General features: G+C 42.2%; 2 protein-coding genes across 5 annotated transcripts in view; one reads left to right on the forward strand and one right to left on the reverse strand.

The window, feature by feature from the left end:
- LOC119597779 (SET and MYND domain-containing protein 4-like) overlaps positions 1-20,000 on the forward strand; it is a 151,524-nt gene that overhangs the window by 39,820 nt on the left and 91,704 nt on the right. The gene's annotated exons all lie outside the window — the stretch shown is intronic.
- The window catches only part of LOC119598013 (extensin-like), an 11,174-nt gene continuing 2,693 nt past the window's right edge, over positions 11,520-20,000 (reverse strand). Inside the window, exons 2-4 of the mRNA XM_037947661.1 lie at positions 17,591-18,160; positions 17,057-17,392; positions 11,520-11,525 (exon numbers count right to left, since the gene is read on the reverse strand). Of these exons, the coding sequence (XP_037803589.1) occupies positions 11,520-11,525; positions 17,057-17,392; positions 17,591-18,160 (912 nt within the window). The remainder of the gene's footprint in view (positions 11,526-17,056; positions 17,393-17,590; positions 18,161-20,000) is intronic.

Raw genomic sequence — 20,000 nt, forward strand, 5'->3', positions numbered from 1 at the left:
AGACTACCGCCGGTGTTTGAGAGTTTGAGAGGAAGGAGGGGGAAGGGGAGAGATAAGAAGGTAGGAAGGTAGGGGGGAAAGGAGGTAAGGAGGGAAGGGAGGAAGGAAGAGAGGTAGGGATGAAGGGAAGAAGGTAGAAAGGGAGAGAGGTAAGAAGGGAGAAAAAAGTAGGTATGGAGAGAGGAAGTAGATCAAAGGGAGGATGAATGAATGAAGGAAAGAAGGACGAAAAAAAAGAGAATGCGAAAAAATGAAAGGGCGAAGCAACAAGAGAGAAAAAAAGAAAGGAAGGAAAGAAAGACGCATGAATAGCATGAATAAGGAAAGGAAAAGAAGTAGAAAGAAAAGAAAGGGGGAGGATAACGGTAATAGATCATAGATTTAATATCCAATGAAGTCACTCCTTATCCTCCACCGCAGACTCAAGAGGACGACGTTAGTGCATATGGCACAAGAGACACAAAGGAAGAGACAGAGGAAGAGTAATAGGCACAGGCGGGGCCAAAAGCCACCTACTCATGAATGAAGCTTCGAAGCTCCCTCCAATTAAACCAGCAAGGAATCCCATTGTTTCGTTTTTTTCGTTTCTTTCAACAGAATTCGAAACATGTTTTACGAGAGTTTTTCTCCGTGACTGTGCATGCGTGACGTCATAATGATGGATAAACGAGGGGATAAGGATGTATAGGAAAGGGTAGGGAAGGATATTGGGAAGGAAATGCAAATAGATAAGAAAAAGAGAGAAATTTAGTAGGGTTGGTGATATAAAAAGGAAGGATGGGAGGTGGATAAGCTGAAGCCCAGGAAGAGAGGATGAAAGGGTGAAAGAGAAAGTTTGATAAATGAAGGAAGACTGACGAAAAGAGAAGGAGTAGATGAAGAATTATCATATATCGAATTATTAAATCAAATCATCAAATTGAACTAAAGTATTAAAAAAATAGAAGAAGAAGAAGAAGAAGAAGAAGAAGAAGAAGAAGAAGAAGAAGAAGAAGGAGGAGGAGGAGGGGGAAGAGGACAAGAACCCGGACGATGCCCAGACGAAGGAGAATAGAGAACCGAGAAAGAAAGTCGAAGAAGAAAAGTTCAAGACCAGCAAGGACAGATGCCCGTGAATGCCACCACTCAGGGCACTCGAGGAGGAGGTCCCGCTCCACGCTCGAGTTTTAGGGCGACCTTGTGACCCGAACCTCACGAGTGGCAGTACTTGTGATGGCCATTCTAGCCCTTAAGAATTCATCAGTAATAGTCCCTCGATTCTTTATATAGATGTGAGAGGTCATCTCGTTTTCGCTGTTGTTCAAGTGTACTTCAGATGTGCTTCAGACGGGATGTACTGCCATCTATTTTGGATGTGGTATGCTTCATATGTACTTCAGGTGTGATATTCTTCAAATTCGTTCCGATATGATGTACTTTAAGTTTACATCAGATGTGATATATTTCAAGTTTACTCCAAATGTAATATACATCCGATATACTTCAGATACGATAATCTCCAAATATACCCGCGATATACGTCAGACATACTTCAACCATACCACGACCTCAAATATACATCAAACATAACCTGACCTCAAACAGACTTCAACCAGACTCCAAATATCCTTACATAACACTCTTCAGGTATAACACAATCTCCAACTATTCTTTACACCTTAAAACAGACACAAAATGCAACCCGTTGACGTGAATGGTCGACCTTCCTCTACATTGTGTGTAAATCACGCACTTTGCGAGACGTGAAATTGCACATGCATGAACTTTACGCAGCTACTGACAGACGTCGATGGACTTTGCCTTGATGGACCACAGCTTTTGTTCGTTAGTCACGGTTTTCTCTGCCTGTTATAATCGTTGTTTTAGGTTATTTTGAGGGTTTGTTCATTTGCGAAGTTCGGTTGTTATTCTGTTTTGGGGATGAGTAAGTTTTCCTGCTTGGTCGGAGTCTATTATTGATGTTGAAATTACTTTGAATGTATTTTTCTGTGTTACTGTGACACTGACTTTGTCGTTCATTAAGGATAGATAGAGTAATATAATATACAAGTAGTTTGATAAGTAGATAAATATATAAGTAAATAAAGGAATAGGCAAAGAACAACAAACAAGTAAGTAAGCAAATAAATAGATAAGCGAATGAATATATAACCAAAAACCTAATTATCCAACTTCGCAAATAAACAAACAGAAATAATAAGCATAGACGTAAATAAGCAAATAAATAAACAAGCACACACACAAACAACACAAAAAGACAACTAAAATAGAGAAATAAAACTTGAAACAACAACACCTAAATATTTTTTTTTTACGTTGTCACTATTCATCAGAAGCCAATTTGTACCTTCGCTCTGACCTTCTTTCCAGCCGGTTATTTTTAGCCACGAAAAAGGTCATAAAAAGGTCACTGGCCGAAGAGTGAGAGACGAGGTGGAGACAGCTATTTCGATGCAGAATTAAGGCAGGGCTTTTAAATGGAGTTCGTTGTTTACAGACGTAGAAAAAAAAGGTATGAGTGAATGGTGAATTTTGAATGAGAAAAGAATGAATAATGAATGTTGATGATGAGGAAAGGTATGAGTGAATTATGAATGTTGAATGAGAAAAGGCATGAATGAATAAGAAAAGCATGAGCGAATGATGAATTATAAAAAAGTAATGAGTGAATAATGAATGAAAAAGGGGTATGACTGAATAAAGAATGTTGATTGAGAAAAGGTATGAATAAATAATGACTGACGATGAATGAGAAAAGGTACGAGTGAAGAATGAATAAATTTCGAAATGCAAAGGATACGATCAAAACATTTCGATGCTTGGATCTTCAACATAATTATATCTTCACTCCTGGAACTGCCTACCTAGCCACTGGGTGGCCAAGCCAGCCCAAGTCAGTGCTGGTCCCAAGCCCGGATAAATAGAGAGAATGATTACCTAAAAGGTACCACCGGTACTCTCCGTGGAAAGGCACTGGGGACCCACCCGTACTAGTCCTTCAACGGCACTCACCTGAAAACACTTAGACCTACCGTACCACGCCTCAAACTTGAACCTACCGTAAAAAAAAAAAACTAGAATAGCACGCAATTCTAGTCCATTATTCATTATTCACAGGCATGGAAAAAAACTGAATAAATTTCGTAATGCAAGAGATGTGATTAAGGCATTACGATGTTTATATCTTCAGCAGAAATATATTCATTAGAATTACGTTTCATTCTGAAGGAGGAACGACACTGAAAGATGCCGGCTACATAATCTTAAGGATTTATTTAATCTCGTTCATGTTACTTTTCCCACAAATATAGAATTGTCTAAATATATGCTGGAGTTCCCGACACCCTATCCTTGAGGACACAAACAAACCTCGCCATGAAGAGAATTTCCCATGAACGGAATATCTCATGAACAGAATTCCCCATGAACAAGTACCGCCATGAACAAAATTCCCCATGAACGAAATATCTCACGAACAAAATTCCCCATAAACGGAATATCTCATGAACAGAATTCCCCATGAACAGTACCACCAGACAATTCCCATGAACGAATTTCTGAGCAAAATTCCCCATGAACAGGTACCGCCATGAACATAATTCCCCATGAACATAATTCCCTATGAACAAATACCCATGAACAAACTTTGCCATGAACAAACACTGTAGAACGCACAGAGCTCGTAACATCATCTTCATGCGGAGGGTAAACACGTAAAATATTCACGGATGTTACTGCAAAGAGAGAGAGAGAGAGAGAGAGAGAGAGAGAGAGAGAGAGAGAGAGAGAGAGAGAGAGAGAGAGAGAGAGAGAGAGAGAGAGAGAGAGAGAGAGAGAGAGAGAGAGAGGAAGACAGAAAGAGAAAAAAATCAGAGAGAGAGAGTCCCTCTCTCTCTCTCTCTCTCTCTCTCTCTCTCTATCTATCTATCTCCCTCCCCTCCCCCCTCCTTCCCGCCCTCTCTCCCCGTCCCCCTCACCCTCACCCTTCCTCCCCTCTCCCCCTCACCCTTTCTCTCCCTCTCCCTCTCCCTCTCCCCTCCCTCTCTTCTTCTCCCTCTCCCCTCCCTCTCTTCCTCCCTCTCTCATTCCCTGTTCCCTCTTTATATGTGACGAAATTTCCCTCGCACAACTGGCCTATGTTTATCATCACAATTTCGTAAATGTATATATCGGAGACCGTAATGTGTGCTTTCGTATGTAAACGTTTCCAGGCATCGATTTCAGCTTTCACTGGCCCTGTATGCTTGCTTTCACTGTCGTCGCGAAACTCTGTGACGACGGAAAGTTTAGCGTTTGCCATCCGGGTGATATTGTGGGTAGGGAAGAAGAAGAAGGAGGAGGAGGAGGAGGAGGAGGAGTAAGGAGGAAGGGGAGGGGGAGGAGGAGGAGGAGTAAGGAGGAAGGGGAGGGGGAGGAGGAGGAGGAGTAAGGAGGAAGGGGAGGGGGAGGAGGAGGAGGAGTAAGGAGGAAGGGGAGGGGGAGGAGGAGGAGGAGGAAGGGGAGGGAGAAAGAATTATTTTATTATTAAATTCATTTTATTATTTTATTTATTTATGTGTTTATTATTATAATCATTATTATCATTATTATTATTATTATTATTATTATTATTATTATTATTATTATTATTATTATATGAAAGAGATCTACTTGCAACAGGAAAAACATACATTTATAATAAGGAATATAAATAATAAAAAAGGAAAAAAAAGGTGTGCCCGGAAGTATCAGGAAAATATGATAAATAAAAAAAGAAGAAAATTAGATAAGTCGGGAATATTTTTAAGAGAAAAATAGAAAAAAAGGAAAGTAAGGACTGCGATGCGGAATAAAGAATAAATAAACAATGTATATTATGAAAAAATTATATTATTAAAAAGTGAAACAAAAACAAAAAACAAAAAAACAACAACAACAAAAAAACACGAATCGTATAGTGAAAATAAACACAAATATTGATGTAACATAAAAAGAAGACGAAACATTTTTTTAAAAAGGTGTAAAAGAAAAGGAAATTAATTGGTTGTATCAAAATGTAAATCCTCAATCTTATGCAAAGGGAAATGCGCGCCAAGTTTGAATCTCTTTTGAGAAGTTGAAAATTGTCTTGAGTAAATCAGTTTAGCGAAGCCGTTTCGAGACGAGGTAGCAATATATATATATATATATATATATATATATATATATATATATATATATATATATATATATATTTTATATATAAAATATGTGTGGGGGTGTGTGTGTGTTAGGGTGTGTGTGTGTGTTTGGTGTGTGTTTTGGGGTGTGTGTATGTGTGTGTGTGTGTGTGTGTGTGTGTGTGTTGGTATATAATTTTTCAATTTGTTCTTCTTTATAAATGTACGCTTTTCATGTTATTTTTCTGTTATTATGATTCATTTTAGGTGAGATTTGTTGCCTGTAAAAGGATAATACGTAAAAGTAAGGAAAAATAATGTAAGAGTAAGTTAAAAGTAAAGTTAGGAAGTCAAAGATGATAACGATAAGTTTAAAGTTTAAAGTTTAAGTGTACCAAAATTTTAAGAATAAAATACAGTAAAATGCCACAAAACTAAATAAAGTAAAGTAGAGTAAGGAAGTCAAAGCAGAACGAAAGTTAACTCAAAGTAAGTAAAAAGAAGTCAAAATAAAGTGAAGGCAAGAAAGAGTAAAGTGAAGTCCAAGTAAGTAAGTAAATAAATCATAGGAAAGTGAGATTAATAAAGTAATTAAGTAAAATAAACAAGTCAAAAGTGAAGTGCGGTAAAACGTGAGTAAAAGCAAAGTTTTAAGTTCACGAAGTTAGGCAGTGGAAGATTCAAAAGAAAGTTTGTATTATTGTTGTAACCGACGCGATATTTCGTTCGGGAAAGAAAAGAAAAGGATTGAGAGGTAAAAAGAAGAAGGAGAAGGAGAAGGGGGAGGAGAAGGAGAAGAAGAAGAAGAAGAAGAAGAGAAGAAGAAGAAGAAGAAGAAGAAGAAGAAGAATGAGAAGGAGAAAAAAATATGGATGATGATGAGGAGAAAGAGGAGGAGGACGATGATGATGATAGTAAAATTTGGTGATGATGATGATGAGGATAATGAGGATGATGGTAACGATGAATCTAGATGAAGGAGAGAAGAATAAACAAAAATGGTGAAAATGACAATGATGAAAGGGGAAATGAACGATGATAAAGAGGAAGATGATGAAAGATGACAGATTATAAGAACCAGAGTGAGATGAAAAAAAATGATAATAATAATAATAATAAGAGGAAGAAGAAGAAGAAGAGAAAAGAGATAAAGTAGAAGGATAAGAAGGAGGTGACGAACAAACGTAGTATTAACAAAGGTTGTTAATACTACCGTAAAACTCGGGTAATTCCCTTTTTCATCTTGGGTTTATTACCATCGCTCAAGTTGTGAAAGTAATTACGAAAAGAATTTTTAAGTTTGAGACATCCGGTTGGTTTGTTATTTTCGAAAAGCCTCGTCCGCTCTTGACTTTTAATTGATTTTTTCAAAGTTAGAACGATTTTTTAAAAATAATATCTTAGAACCTTTTCTTTTTACCTTAGGAGGATAAAAAAAATTCTTGACTTTTATCTTTTTTTTTCAACGTTAGAACGATTTTTTAAAATAATATCTTAGAACATTGTCTTTTTACCTTAGAAGGATATAAAAAACTTTTAACTAATCTTTTTCAACGTTAGAACGATTTTTTTTAAAGAAGCAAATGTAATTTTTTCTTGATTTTTTTGATGATGACCTTACAGCCATTTTTTTTTTAAGTTTTAGAACGAAATGCATGTATCTTATATCTTAACCTTATTATCTTTAATTATTTTAAACCTGAAAACTAATGTGATTTTCCTTTTTTAAAAACCTTAAAATATTTTTTTTTTCTTTTTTTTTTTTTGAAGCCTTGAAACTAAATGTAATTTTCTTTCCTTTTTTGAAACCTTGAAACTAAATGTAATTTCCTCTAATTCTTTAAACCTTAAAAACAGTTATAATTTTCTTGCACGTGGGATGGTGACGCTATCAGTAGTAAAGATAATGATGACGAAAATGGTGATAATGATAGAGATAATGATAGCAATGAAAGATTAATATTGATAAAAAAAAATGATAAATGGAAATAGAGGGGGAAAAATTGAAATAGTAATTTTGATGCAAGACATTTCAATAATAGATTTCGTCCTGTTATTCCTTATAGAATCTTTATAACCATAAATCCGAGGGTGTTGGTAATACTGATGATTCCTAGTAATAAAAAAATAGTAATAGGAATTAATAAACAGATAGACAAATAGATAGGTGGATAGATGGATGGATGGATAGATGGATAAAATAGTATATATACGTAAAAGGAAATACAATATTTTATCAACCAGCGTAAGATACAAAAAAAAAAAGAAAAAAAGATCCTGAAAAGTATTCATCTACACAGTCCCTCTAAGCTGTCTATCGAACGTTAGACCAGTCGTATTAAGGGCTCACTGGTCATCCCCCTTGTCACAGTCACCGATTAACGGATTAATCTTTCACGCACGTTATGTCACGGGTCAGGACCAGGCAGGTTGTTTGACAAGGCAGACGCTGGGTCTCAGGTAGCCAGGAGTAAGCCGCAAGGTGGGTATCGCGACTCACTGCCCCGTGCCTGCTAACCGCTGTGGTGTGCTTGCTTGGGTCAGGTGACATGCTTGAGTGAGGGGGGGAGGGGTGGGAAATAGGGGGAGGGGGAAGGGGGGGAGGAGAGACGAAGAGAGAGAGAGAGAGAGAGCAAAACGGACAGACAGAGAACAGGAGAGAATTTGGACAGAAACAGACAAACAGAAAAAAAAATACTCAAAAAAATAGAAAAAAAAATCTCCCCAGACGTAGAAAAATTATCCGTAAATCACCTCTGATTTGTACGTAGAACCTCAGCTTAAGCATCCAAGGGCAGGGTATATCGCCAGGATGCCCCAGGGCCGCGCAGGGCTTGGAAATGAATGCATAATTGAGGCCTGCGTGACGAGGCGGCCCGCACTGCAGTTCTTGGGAATCGCTTGGTGTTCCTGTCCCCCTTGCTCTCTGTGCCTGGTTGTCTGTTTTTTTTCTGTCTGTCTGTCTGTCTGTCTGTCTGTCTCTGTCTCCCTCTCACTCTCACTCTCACTCTCCCTCTCCCTCCCTCTCTCTCTCTCTCTCTCTCTCTCTCTCTCTCTCTCTCTCTCTCTCTCTCTCTCTCTCTCTCTGTCTCCCTCTCTGTCTCCCTCTCCCTCTCCCCCTCACTCTCCCTCTCCCTCCCTCCCTCCCTCTGTCTCTGTCTCTGTCTCTGTCTCTGTCTCTGTCTCTGTCTCTGTCTGTCTGTCTGTCTGTCTGTCTGTCTGTCTGTCTGTCTGTCTGTCTCTCTCTCTCTCTCTCTCTCTCTCTCTCTCTCTCCCCCTCCTCTCCTCTTCCTCGTCTCTCTCTCTCTCTCTCTCTTCTCTTTTCTCTCCCCTTCCCCCTCCTTTTCTTTTCTCTCTCTCTCTCTTCTCTCTCCTTTTCTCTCTCTCTCTCTCTCTCTCTCTCTCTCTCCTCTCTCTCTCTCTCCTTTCCCCTCTCCCCTTCTCTCTCTCTCCTCCTCCTCCCCCCTCTCTCTCTCTCTCTCTTCTCTCCTCTCTCCTTCTCTCTCTCTCTCTCTCCTCCTCCTCTCTCTCTCCTTCTCTCTCTCTCTCTCCCTTTCTCTCCTCTCTCTCTCCTTCCTTCTCTCTCTCTCTCTCTCTCTCTCTCTCCTCTCTCTCCCTCTCCTTCCTCCTTCTCTCTCTCCTTCCTCTCTCTCTCTCTCTTCTTCCTCTCTCCTTCTCTCTCTCCTCCTTCTCTTTCCTCTCTCTCTCTCTCCTCTCTTCTCTCTCTCTCTCTCTCTCTCTCTCTCCCTCTCTCTCCTTTTCTCTTTCTCTCTCTCTCTCTCTCTCTCTCTCTATATATATATATATATATATACATATAATTTTTTTTCTGTCTATTGTTTCTCTCTGCATGCCTGTCTTCCGTTTTCACGAGTCTTAAGTGTACGTTAAAATATTTCGCGTAACAAATCGTCGAAGAACCAAAAAGTACACATGAATGACTGAAGAATGTTAATAAAAGAAGGAAAGAAAGCAATGAAATATGAAAAAACTACTTTTTAAAAATCAAAATCATATTTTCTTTCCCCCCGAATCTCCATCATGTGGGAGAGTATAAACGCCGTAACAGAGGAGGAAAGAAACAACAAATCGTCGGAGCTGACGCCGAATCCAACGCTTCTCTTGGCATCGACCTTGTGTTTCTCGATGAAGACTTGGGCGATCCGATTGCCTTCAGCTCTGGCAAGTTTACCGCTGATCGTATCATTCGTGGCGTCTATTACTCCCCTCGTGTCACACTCCTGCGAATCTGAATTTGATGCTGTTCATGTTCTTGCGCGATTTTGGGGGGTTTAATGATATTTTTGGCGTTTTGTTTTTGTGCGTGTGTCTGTGTGTGTGTTTCCGTTATGTAGATAGATAGATGGATTAAGATAGATTTCGTCTTTAGATTGCGAGAGATAATGTGAGACCAACGTTACTTCAAGAAATAGCATTGCCGATGTTTTAATTCAGTAGAATTTTATATATTACGACCTAATATTCAAAAGAAAAAGAAAAAAGAAAAACAGAAACGAGCATCAAATGGCATGAAACATACGTAAGAAAGTTGAAAGCAAATTTTCGCACTTCCCAGTCTATAAAATGGCGCATAAATTCCATCCAATACATTTTCTCAAGACTTTCGGTCCACATTCTAGAGACTTCCGTGCGTCTTTATCCCTCTTAATCAGATAACTAACACACCTGGATTATTTTATGGCTCCGGCTGTCTAATTTCTGGAAAATTATCGTCTCCATTAGGGACAAAGAGCGTAAAATATTTCCCAGACTTAGTGAGGGGGAGGATTAACACTTAATAAGCAATAAGTTATAAATCATTTAAGCACGTTTTCTGTTTAATGTATTTCGCAAGGGAATTTGTCTTATTTGCCTATTTTCTTTTGCAATTACTTTGGCTGTATGATTTTTTTTAATCTAATATGATATTTTTACGTGCTGTTTGTCGCATTTGTTTTCATTTGTGTTTTTTGCTGTAGTAGAGAGAGAGAGAGAGAGAGAGAGAGAGAGAGAGAGAGAGAGAGAGAGAGAGAGAGAGAGAGAGAGAGAGAGAGAGAGAGAGAGAGAGAGAGAGAGACAGAGAGACAGACAACAGACAGACAGACAGACAGACAGACAGACAGACAGACAGACAGACAAACCAACAAACAGACAAACAGATAAACAAACAGACAGACCGAAAACAACAAAGAGAGAAACAGAAACAAGAGAAAGAGACGGAAAGCAAGAGAAAAGACAGGCGGAGCGCAGGAGACGAGCGGCGCTGTGTAGTGGCCATGTCTCCTTTAAACTCGCTCTGTAGGTGTTGGTGGCGACGGAGTAAGATGCTGTGGGAGAGGCGTACGTGCGTGTATCTGTGTATCTGTCTGTTTCTCTGTATGTATGGTCTGTTTGTTTATATGTCTGCCTGTCTTGGGTTTATTTATGTATTTGCGTACACACGCACGCACGCGCACGCACATACACACGCACGGACACACACGCAGACACACGCACGCACGCACACGCACGCACACGCACACACACACACACACACACACACACACACACACCACACCACACCACACACACACACACCACACACACACACACACACACACACACACACACACACACACACACACACACACACACACACACACACACACACACACACACACACACGAATTATACCGAATATACAGAGATTTGCATTTCATTATCTAATAAAAATTCTCTTTCTTCTCCAGGTTCGTGCCAAAGGGATGTTGGTTTGAGAAAGGGAATGGTGGGTGACCCTTCGCTACGTAAGTTTGTTCATTAGCTGTTGAGCACAATCTGTGACAGGAAAACGTGTGTGTGTGAGTGGTGGTACTTGTGAACGTGTGTGTGTGTGTGTGTGTGTGTGTGTGTGTGTGTGTGTGTGTGTGTGTGTGTGTGTGTGTGTGTGTGTGTGTGTGTGTGTTGTGGCAGTGAACGTGAGTGTGTGTACTACTTGTGAACGTGTGTGTGTTTTGATACACGTAAACATGTGTATATGCGTGCACTGTGGCATGTATACAATACAGTACCCACATTTACGTATCTATTTAAGAAAAAAAATAAAAAATATCCAAGAATTCCTATGTAGCAATGCTTTCAAAACAACGCAGGTAATTTGGTGTAACTTGAAGACACAGACCAACATCACAGAAGCCGCAAGGAAGTCACGAGACCTCACCAGACCATCACTACAAATCACTCAAACGTAAAAAGAAATGATGTCTAGAAAGTCATTGTTAATGTCACTGACACGAAATTATAAGATCTAAAAGAAAAGAAAAAAAAGTATAATATATAAAAAAATGAAATGAAAGGAAGAAGAAATATACGAGTAAGACTAAGATAGAGAGAAATGAAAGATTAAAACTGAGAGGCAAGACAGTGTGAAATTAAGATGTAGACAAAATATTGAATTAAAAAAAAGAAAGATATGAAGGAAAAAGTTCACAAAAGAGAGTTTAATCAAGCAACAATCGGGGATAATGAGATTCAAGCATGCAGGCTCGGTATTTTGCTTGCATGCAGGAACAAAAAAAAATGAACTACTGTATAGGGAAATTATAAAGAAGCCTTTACTATGCACAATTCGGAGTTTAAAAAAAATGCTGAGGTGTAAGTTGACTGGACATTGTGATCTGTTTACTTCATTTTTTATAGGTTTGTAAGGCAAACTGAGGAGCATGCACTCTCTCTCTCTGTCTGTCTTTTTGCCTGGTTGTTGTCTCTCTCTTCTCTTCTCTCTCTCTCTCTCTCTCTCTCTCTCTCTCTCTCTCTCTCTCTCTCTCTCTCTCTCCCTCTCCCTCTCCCTCCCTCCTTCTCTCCCTTTCCCTCCCACCTCTCCCTCTTCCCTCCACTCCTCTCTCTCTTTTCTTTCTCTCTTCTCTCTCTCTCTCTCTCTCCTCTCTCTTCTCTCTCTCTCTCTCTTCTCTCTCTCTTCTCTCTCTTTCCTCTCTCTCTCCTCTCTCTCTCTCCTCTCTCCCTCTTCCCTCTCTCTCTCTCCTTTCTCTCTTTCTCTACTCTCCCTCTCTCCCTTTCCCTCCCACCTCTCCCTTTTCCTCCCCACTCCTCTCTCTCTTCTCTCTCTCTCTCTCTCTCTCTCTCAGTTGTGACGTTGAAGCCGACCCGGGCACCTCGCTGGGTATCTCGCTGAGCCTGAACCGACCTTAGGGAGTGGTCGCTTACCCTGGGGGGCACTGAGCTCGGCCAGGGAGACGGGAAGTGCCTCTACCCCCGGGGGACAGAGGCAGGTTGATTTGTGAACCCCTTGCTCTATTTTCTCTTCTTTCTCTTCTTCTTCTTCTTTCTTATTTTCTTAAATATTTTGGGTCTTTTTTTTACTTTTTGTTTATCTTTTTTTATACTTTGAGCGGTGAGAGGTGGGGTGGGGGGGTTAAGTTTTGCCTATGTCTGTCTCTATAGTGTTTTGGTTTCTGTTGTCTCTGTGTCGATCTCGCTCTCGTTCGCTCTCTCTCTCTCTCTCTCTCTCTCTCTCTCTCTCTCTCTCTCTCTCTCTCTCTCTCTCTCTCTCTCTCTCTCTCTCTCTCTCTCTCTCTCTCTCTCTCTCCTCTTCGCTTTTATCTGCACTTTACATATCCATTCACACATATCCATCCTCGCAAACAAACCAACATACGAACCAAGTTACTTATCAATCTGGATCATATACAAACATGATTAAAAACCACTGAAACGGATAAACAAATAAACGAAATGATAGAAACAGAATTAACAACACTAATAAGATAATAACAATAACAATAACAAAGATTGATAAGATAATAACGATAATAATAGGTTGGATTGATAAGGTATCAGTAATAACAATATGTAAGATTGATAAAGAATATGAGGAACTGCAAGAATGATAGAATAAAAGCAATAACAAAAACAATAGCGGTAAGATAACAAGAATGATAAGAACAAGTATAATAATAAAAAGGGGGAGAAAATAAGAACAAGCTTAATAAAATAGAATTAAAGAATGATGAGAGAGAGAGAGAAAAAAAAACAAGCTTAATAAAAAAAAAAAATAATAATAATAAGCAATAAAATAAGAACAAACTTAATAATAATAATGATAAAAAAACATAAAAACAAACGGCAAGTAAACAACAATAAGAAATAAACACAACAAAACAATTCATAAAATATTAGCAATTGCAGTTGCAACATTAATACAAGAATAGCAACATGCGGCAATCCCAGCACTGCACTGCCGGCGAGCGGTTGCAGGAAGACACTTTGCAACCGTCCCAGGGGGGGGGGGTTGCAAATGCGTTTGTGCAAATATATAATATTCTGCTTTCATGACCCGACAATTTTTTTTTTTTGCAAGCGTAATGTGTCCATTAATAAGGACTTGTTGAAAAAAGAAAAGGATACATAAGGATTTTTTTTTTTTTTTTTTTTTTTTTTTGAGGTGTGGGAGAGAGGGAGAGACGGAGGGAAGGAGGGAGGGAGAGGAGGGAAGGAAGGAGGGAGGGACAGGAGGGAAGGAAGGAGGGAGGGAAGGAGGGAAGAGAGGAGGGAAGGAAGGAGGGAGGGAGAGGAGGGAGGGGAGGAGGGAAGGAAGGAGGGAGAGAGAAGAGGGATGGGAGGAGGGAAGGAAGGAGGGAGGAGAAGGAGGGAGGAGGAAGGAGGGAGGAGAAGGAGGGAGGAAGGAAGGAGGAGGGGGAAGGAGAGGAGGGAGGGGGAGGAGGGAGGAGGAAGAGGGAGGGAGGAGAGGGAGGGAGGGAAGGAAGGAGGGGAGGAGGTGGAAGGAAGAGGGAGGAGTGAGGGAGGATTGTTGTGTGGTTTGTTTTAGTGTGTGAGATGTGTGATTGTTTTTTGTGTGGCTCGTTTGTTGTTTGTTGTGTTTGTTTGTGGTGGTGTTGTGTTGTGTGTGTGTTTGTGTGTGTGTGTGTGTGTGTGTGTTGTGTGTGTGTGTGTGTGTGTGTGTGTGTGTGTGTGTGTGTGTGTGGTGTGTGTGTGTGTGTACATGTACTGTATGTCTGTGTACCTTCGATGTTTACACCGCAAGTACAATTTAAAATGTTATAAATAAACTACATTCTTGTCCATGCATATTAGCTTCTAAAAAAAATAAAAAAAAAAATCATAAAAGAGGATAAGAACTAGAAAAAATGAAAGGAAAAAGAAAAGGGAACGAAAGAATAAGAAGAAAAGAGAAAAAGAGAGAAAGAGGGAGGGAGGGACGATGGGAGGAGTGTAAAGAGAGGAAGGAAAGAAGGAAGAAAATAAGGGAGGGAAGGGAGGGAGGAAGGGAGTGAGGGAGGAAGGAAGGGGGAGAGGAAGGGAGGGAAGGAGAGAGGGAGGGAGGAAGGGAGGGAAGGAGAGAGGGAGGGAGGAAGGGAGGGAAGGAGAGAGGGAGGGAAGAAAGGGAGAAAAGGAGTGAGGGAAAGGAAGGAGGGAAAGGGGGAAGGAACAATAAAAGAGGAACCGGAGAGGCAGAGGAAAAGACCCTCTGCCCCAAGGATGCTGAGTCATTATTATCTCCAGCTTAGGAACCAGGATCAGCATCTCTCTCTCTCTCTCTCTCTCTCTCTCTCTCTCTATCTATCTATCTATCTCTCTCTCTCTCTCTCTCTCTCTCTCTCTCTCTCTCTCTCTCTCTCTCTCTCTCTCTCTCTCTCTCTCTCTCTCCCTCTTTCTCTCTCTCTCTCTCTCTCTCCCTTTCTCCCTCCTCCTCTCCCTTACCCTCCCTCCTCTCTCTCTCTTCTCCCTCCCCCCTCCCCCCGTCCCATGACCTCCCCACCCCCTCCTTCCCTCTTCCAGGCTCACCCCCCCCCCCGTTCTCCTCTGTCTCCCCCTCCCCCCCTAATCCATAATTCATGGGGAGGCATTATCCCTGGGTGTGTTAGTGGGCGGGGTTATGGGGGGAGGGGGAGAGGTGGGGGGGGTTGAAGTATCCGTTAGTCTGTCTGTTATCCTAGACAGGAAGGGTAATTTCCTTGCTGGTAGGATGTGTGTAGGATATATCCATGTAGATGATGTAGGATTTTTTTTTTGAGGGGGGTGGGGTAAAGGGATAAGGGAGAGGGGGGAGGGTGTTGTTCTATAACTATTGTTTTTTTTTTCTTGATTCTTGATAGTTTTATTGAACTTATGTGTTTATTTCTGTTCTTGATTTGTGTTTCTGTTCTTTACACACACACGCACACACACACACACACACACACACACACACACACACACACACACACACACACACACACACACACACACACACACACACACACACACACACACACACACACACACACACACACACACACACACACACACACACACACCAACGCACTAACACACACAATATATATATAAACCCTGTACATCTATCTATAATTTTAAGTCTCGGTTAATTACACGAATAACGATAATGCGAATAAACGTCAACAAATAGATAGATAGAAAATAAACGACAGGTCAGCGACTCTTTCGAACTTAGGTCACGTGTGCTTGACTCTCGGTGTTGCTCACAAGAGTTCAGTTTTTTATCATTTGCGTCGCTGGGGGAGGGAGGAGGGAGGAGGAAGGAGGGAAGGAGGGAGGAAAAAGGAGGAAGAAGGAGGGAAGGACGGAAGGAGGGAGGAAAAAGGAGGAAGAAGAAGGTAAGGAAAAGGAGGAAGATGGAGGGAAGGAGAGGAAGAAGGGAGGAGGGAGGAGGAGGAGGATGAGGAGGAGGAGGAGGAGGAGGAGGAGGAGGAGGAGGAGGAGGAGGAGGAGGAGGAGGAGGAGGAGGAGGAAGAGGAAGAAGAGGAGGAGGAAGAAGAAGAAGAAGAAGAAGAAGAAGAAGAAGAAGAAGAAGAAGAAGAAGAAGAAGAAGAAGAAGAAGAAGAAGAAGAAGAAGAAAAGGAGGAGGAGGAGGTGGATGGAGGAAGGAGGGAAGGAAGACAGGGAAAAAGACGAAGAGGAGCAGAAGGAGGGTGAGGGAGGGGAAGAGGTGGTACGTTTTTCTAAATTAATTTTTCTTAATTACAAAGTCATTTTAATTTGATCTGTGATATTCCGTACACTGGCAGAGAGAGAGAGAGAGAGAGAGAGAGAGAGAGAGAGAGAGAGAGAGAGAGAGAGAGAGAGAGAGAGAGAGAGAGAGAGAGAGAGAGAGAGAGAGAGAGAGAAGCTAAGGAGATTTACTTACATAAATTCTTGTAGTAATGGATTAACCTCGGAAATTATGTCCTTAATGTGTGATTATGATTTTATGCCGCGTAACCATGAGAAAGATACAGTCATTTTCTGGAGCGAATTACGAATTTATTGATGCTTAATTAATTACCTCGTGTGAAAAAATGACTAATTATTGTCGTTGTTGTTATTAATAGTATTTTTTGTTGTTGTTGTTGTTGTTTTTTGTTTGTGTGTGTTTTTTTTTTGGGGGGGAGGGTGAAAGAGGGAGGTATAGGAGGGAAGGGGATGAAAAGAGGAAGATGGAGGAAAGGGAGGGAAGAGAAAGAGTGGATAGTAGGGAAGGGAAGGAAGGAGAAAGAGGAAGAGGAAAGGAAAAGAAGAAAAATATAGAGGGAGAGGAAACGAAGTGGAAAAGGAATAGGAATGAAAAAGAAAATAAAAGAAGAGAAGAAAAGAAATAAAGCAAAGAAAGAAAAAAAGAGAAGAGAAGAGAAGAAAAGAATAGAAAACAAAAACATAAACAAAAACAAAAACAAAACAAAAACAAAAAAGACAAGAAAAAAGAAAAAAGAGAACGGGAGGAAGAACAAGACGAGAGAAGAGAGAAGAGGAGAGAGTGTAGGAGGAGAGGAAGACGAACATAATGAATACCACAACTAGTAATCAAGATCTGTATGCTTTAATGCCAGGGGCGTCCAGCGAAGTGATTACGGCTCTGCAAGGGTTGGTTCCGAGCCAAGCAGGAAAAGGCAACGGACCGTCCTTACCTGCGTAGGGATTGCAGGGTCGTCCGTAGGGGTTGCAGGGTCGTCCGTAGGGATTGCAGGGTCGTCCGTAGGGGTTGCAGGGTCGTCCGTAGGGGTTGCAGGGTCGTCCGTAGGGGTTGCAGGGTCGTCCGTAGGGGTTGCAGGGTCGTCCGTAGGGGTTGCAGGGTCGTCCGTAGGGGTTGCAGGGTCGTCCGTAGGGTTGCAGGGTCGTCCGTAGGGGTTGCAGGGTCGTCCGTAGGGGTTGCAGGGTCGTCCGTAGGGGTTGCAGGGTCGTCCGTAGGGGTTGCAGGGTCGTCCGTAGGGGTTGCAGGGTCGTCCGTAGGGGTTGCAGGGTGTCTGTAGGGATTGTAGCTCGTAGGGGTTATCCGTCGTAGGGGTCGTCCGTAGGGATTGTAAGGTCGTCCACAGGGATTGTAAGTTCGTCCTTAGGGATTGTCGTCCGTCCGTAGCGACTGTGCCCCCTGGTGATTACGGGGTCGTGCGTGGTCGTTTTGAACAGGCGAGTTACTCGAGTTAATGAGCAATTAGCCTCGCCTTCTCAGGGCGTTGGGGTAACGGTCGTGGGCGGCGGGTAACGGTCGTGGGCGGCGGGTAACGGTCGTGGGCGGCGGGTAACGGTCGTGGGCGGCGGGTAACGGTCGTGGGCGGCGGGTAACGGTCGTGGGCGGCGGGTAACGCCAGTGGGCGGCGGGTAACGCCAGTAAGCGGCGGGTAACGCTCGCGGGCGGCGGGTAACGCTCGTGGGCGGCGGGTAACGCTCGTGGGCGGCGGGTAACGCTCGTGGGCGGCGGGTAACGCTCGTGGGCGGCGGGTAACGCTCGTGGGCGGCGGGTAACGCTCGTGGGCGGCGGGTAACGCCCGTGGGCGGCGGGTAACGCTCGTGGGCGGCGGGTAACGCCGTGGGCGGCGGGTAACGCTCGTGGGCGGCGGGTAACGCTCGTGGGCGGCGGGTAACGCCCGTGGGCGGCGGGTAACGCTCGTGGGCGGCGGGTAACGCTCGTGGGCGGCGGGTAACGCCAGTGGGCGGCGGGTAACGGTCGTGGGCGGCGGGTAACGCTCGTGGGCGGCGTGCAATGCTCGCGGCGGTCGGGGGCTGTGAGTTACCTGCCGAAAGGGGGGTAAGGGCGTTGCGATCCTGCAGCGAGGGGAGTCACGTTGCCAGCGTGACGAATTGCAAAGGTTTTGATAGCAGTGGATATCGAGTCAGAAGCGATGATTGTGAAGGGAAAGGAGAGGGAGAGGGAGGGAGGGGGAGGGGAAAGGAGGGAGGGGGAGGGGAGGCTAAGGGGAATGGGAGGGGAGGGGAGGGAAGAGGGGAAGGAGAGGGGAAGGGAAGGAGAGGGAGGGGAGGGAGGGGAAGGGAAGGAGAGGTGAGGGGAGGGGAGGGGAGAGAAGGGAAGGGAGGGGGAAGGAAGGGAGAGGGAGGGAAGGAGAGGCGAGGGGAGGGAGGGGAGGAGAGAAGGACAGAGGCAGAGAGAGAGGGAGGGAGGGAGGGAGAGAAGGAAGGAGGGAGGGAGGTGGGGAGGGAGAGAGGGAGAAAGAACAAAACAAGACAAAAACATACGTTACACATGTCATTATGTTGGGAAATTCTCGAAGGTTTTTCGTGTCGTGCGGTTAATTCACAGATAAATAATATATATATATATATTTTTTTTAAGAAAATGTACTCGGGAGTTTTTATCTCCTCTTTTCCGAAACGAAATTGGTATCTCCGATGTTCATCCCGCTGTTATTTTTTGTTATTTCAAAAAGTACAAACATTAGCTATCATCGACATGGAATTTCACCAAAAAAATAGCGAAAAACAAACAAAAAAACAAAATACAGACGCTATGCGTACAGCCATCGAACGAGGAAGAATACTGAACAAAGCGTATCTTTTTTATTTTCCTTTTTATCTCTCTTGTATGGATTTTATCGATTGCTGAAGCAGATTAAATCATTAAATCAGGGAAGCGTAATGGGGTGGACAAAGGAGGAAAATGGGGGAACGTTGGCGCCATGATCGATAAGCCGCAGATGACACGCCATGACACAAGATTCGTTCCCGCCAAAATAAATGAACAGAATAATTTAAAGTCATTTCTAAATACAAGGTAAATTAATATATACAAGGAAAAAAAATCGACATAAATAAATGAATGAAAGAATATATATATTAATAATTTACTCGATTTTGTTCTGATGTGAAATGATTTTATTTCGTTTCAGTAATGGCGATGGCGATGAAGATTTTATTTTTTGAAGAATTTATTTGTTTCCTTTCAAAAATAACTATAGCGATAATAACGTAGATAAAACTTCTTCTTGTTTAAGTTATTGATTACATGAATGGCTGCTATGATAATATATTGATATGTTTTATGACCGGATATAATGCAAAAAACGATGGAGAAACTGTTGCCCTTAAAACGACTTTCCTTTTTGATCAAAATATAAATAGATAGAAGAGAGAGAGAGAGAGAGAGAGAGAGAGAGAGAGAGAGAGAGAGAGAGAGAGAGAGAGAGAGAGAGAGAGAGAGAGAGAGAGAGAGGGAGGGAGGGAGGGAGAGAAAGAAAGAAAGAAAGACAGAAAGAAAGAAGGAAGGAAAGAAAGAAAGACAGAAAGAAAGAAGGAAAGAAAGAGAGAGAGAGAGAGAGGGAGAGATAGACAGCTAAAGTTTTATACCAAACATAATCATCATTTTATACTCACATTAGACTATTTTTTTTCAGTGTATTAAAAGATCAGCTATTGCATGACCTACACCCCCCACCCCCACCCCCACCCCCATCTCGTCGTTTGGCTAAAATCACGAGCAACGTAGCAACTGAAATATTTTTAACAATTATGTGCAATATCTAGACACAGATTAGATCATTGATTTGATAATTCTGTCCCGGAGAGTTGGAGTTCGTGATACCAATGTATTTTAATCTTTCCTGCGAATGTCACCATTGA

The sequence above is a fragment of the Penaeus monodon genome, chromosome 40, assembly GCF_015228065.2.
Source record: "Penaeus monodon isolate SGIC_2016 chromosome 40, NSTDA_Pmon_1, whole genome shotgun sequence".
NCBI classification, from domain to species: domain Eukaryota; kingdom Metazoa; phylum Arthropoda; class Malacostraca; order Decapoda; family Penaeidae; genus Penaeus; species Penaeus monodon.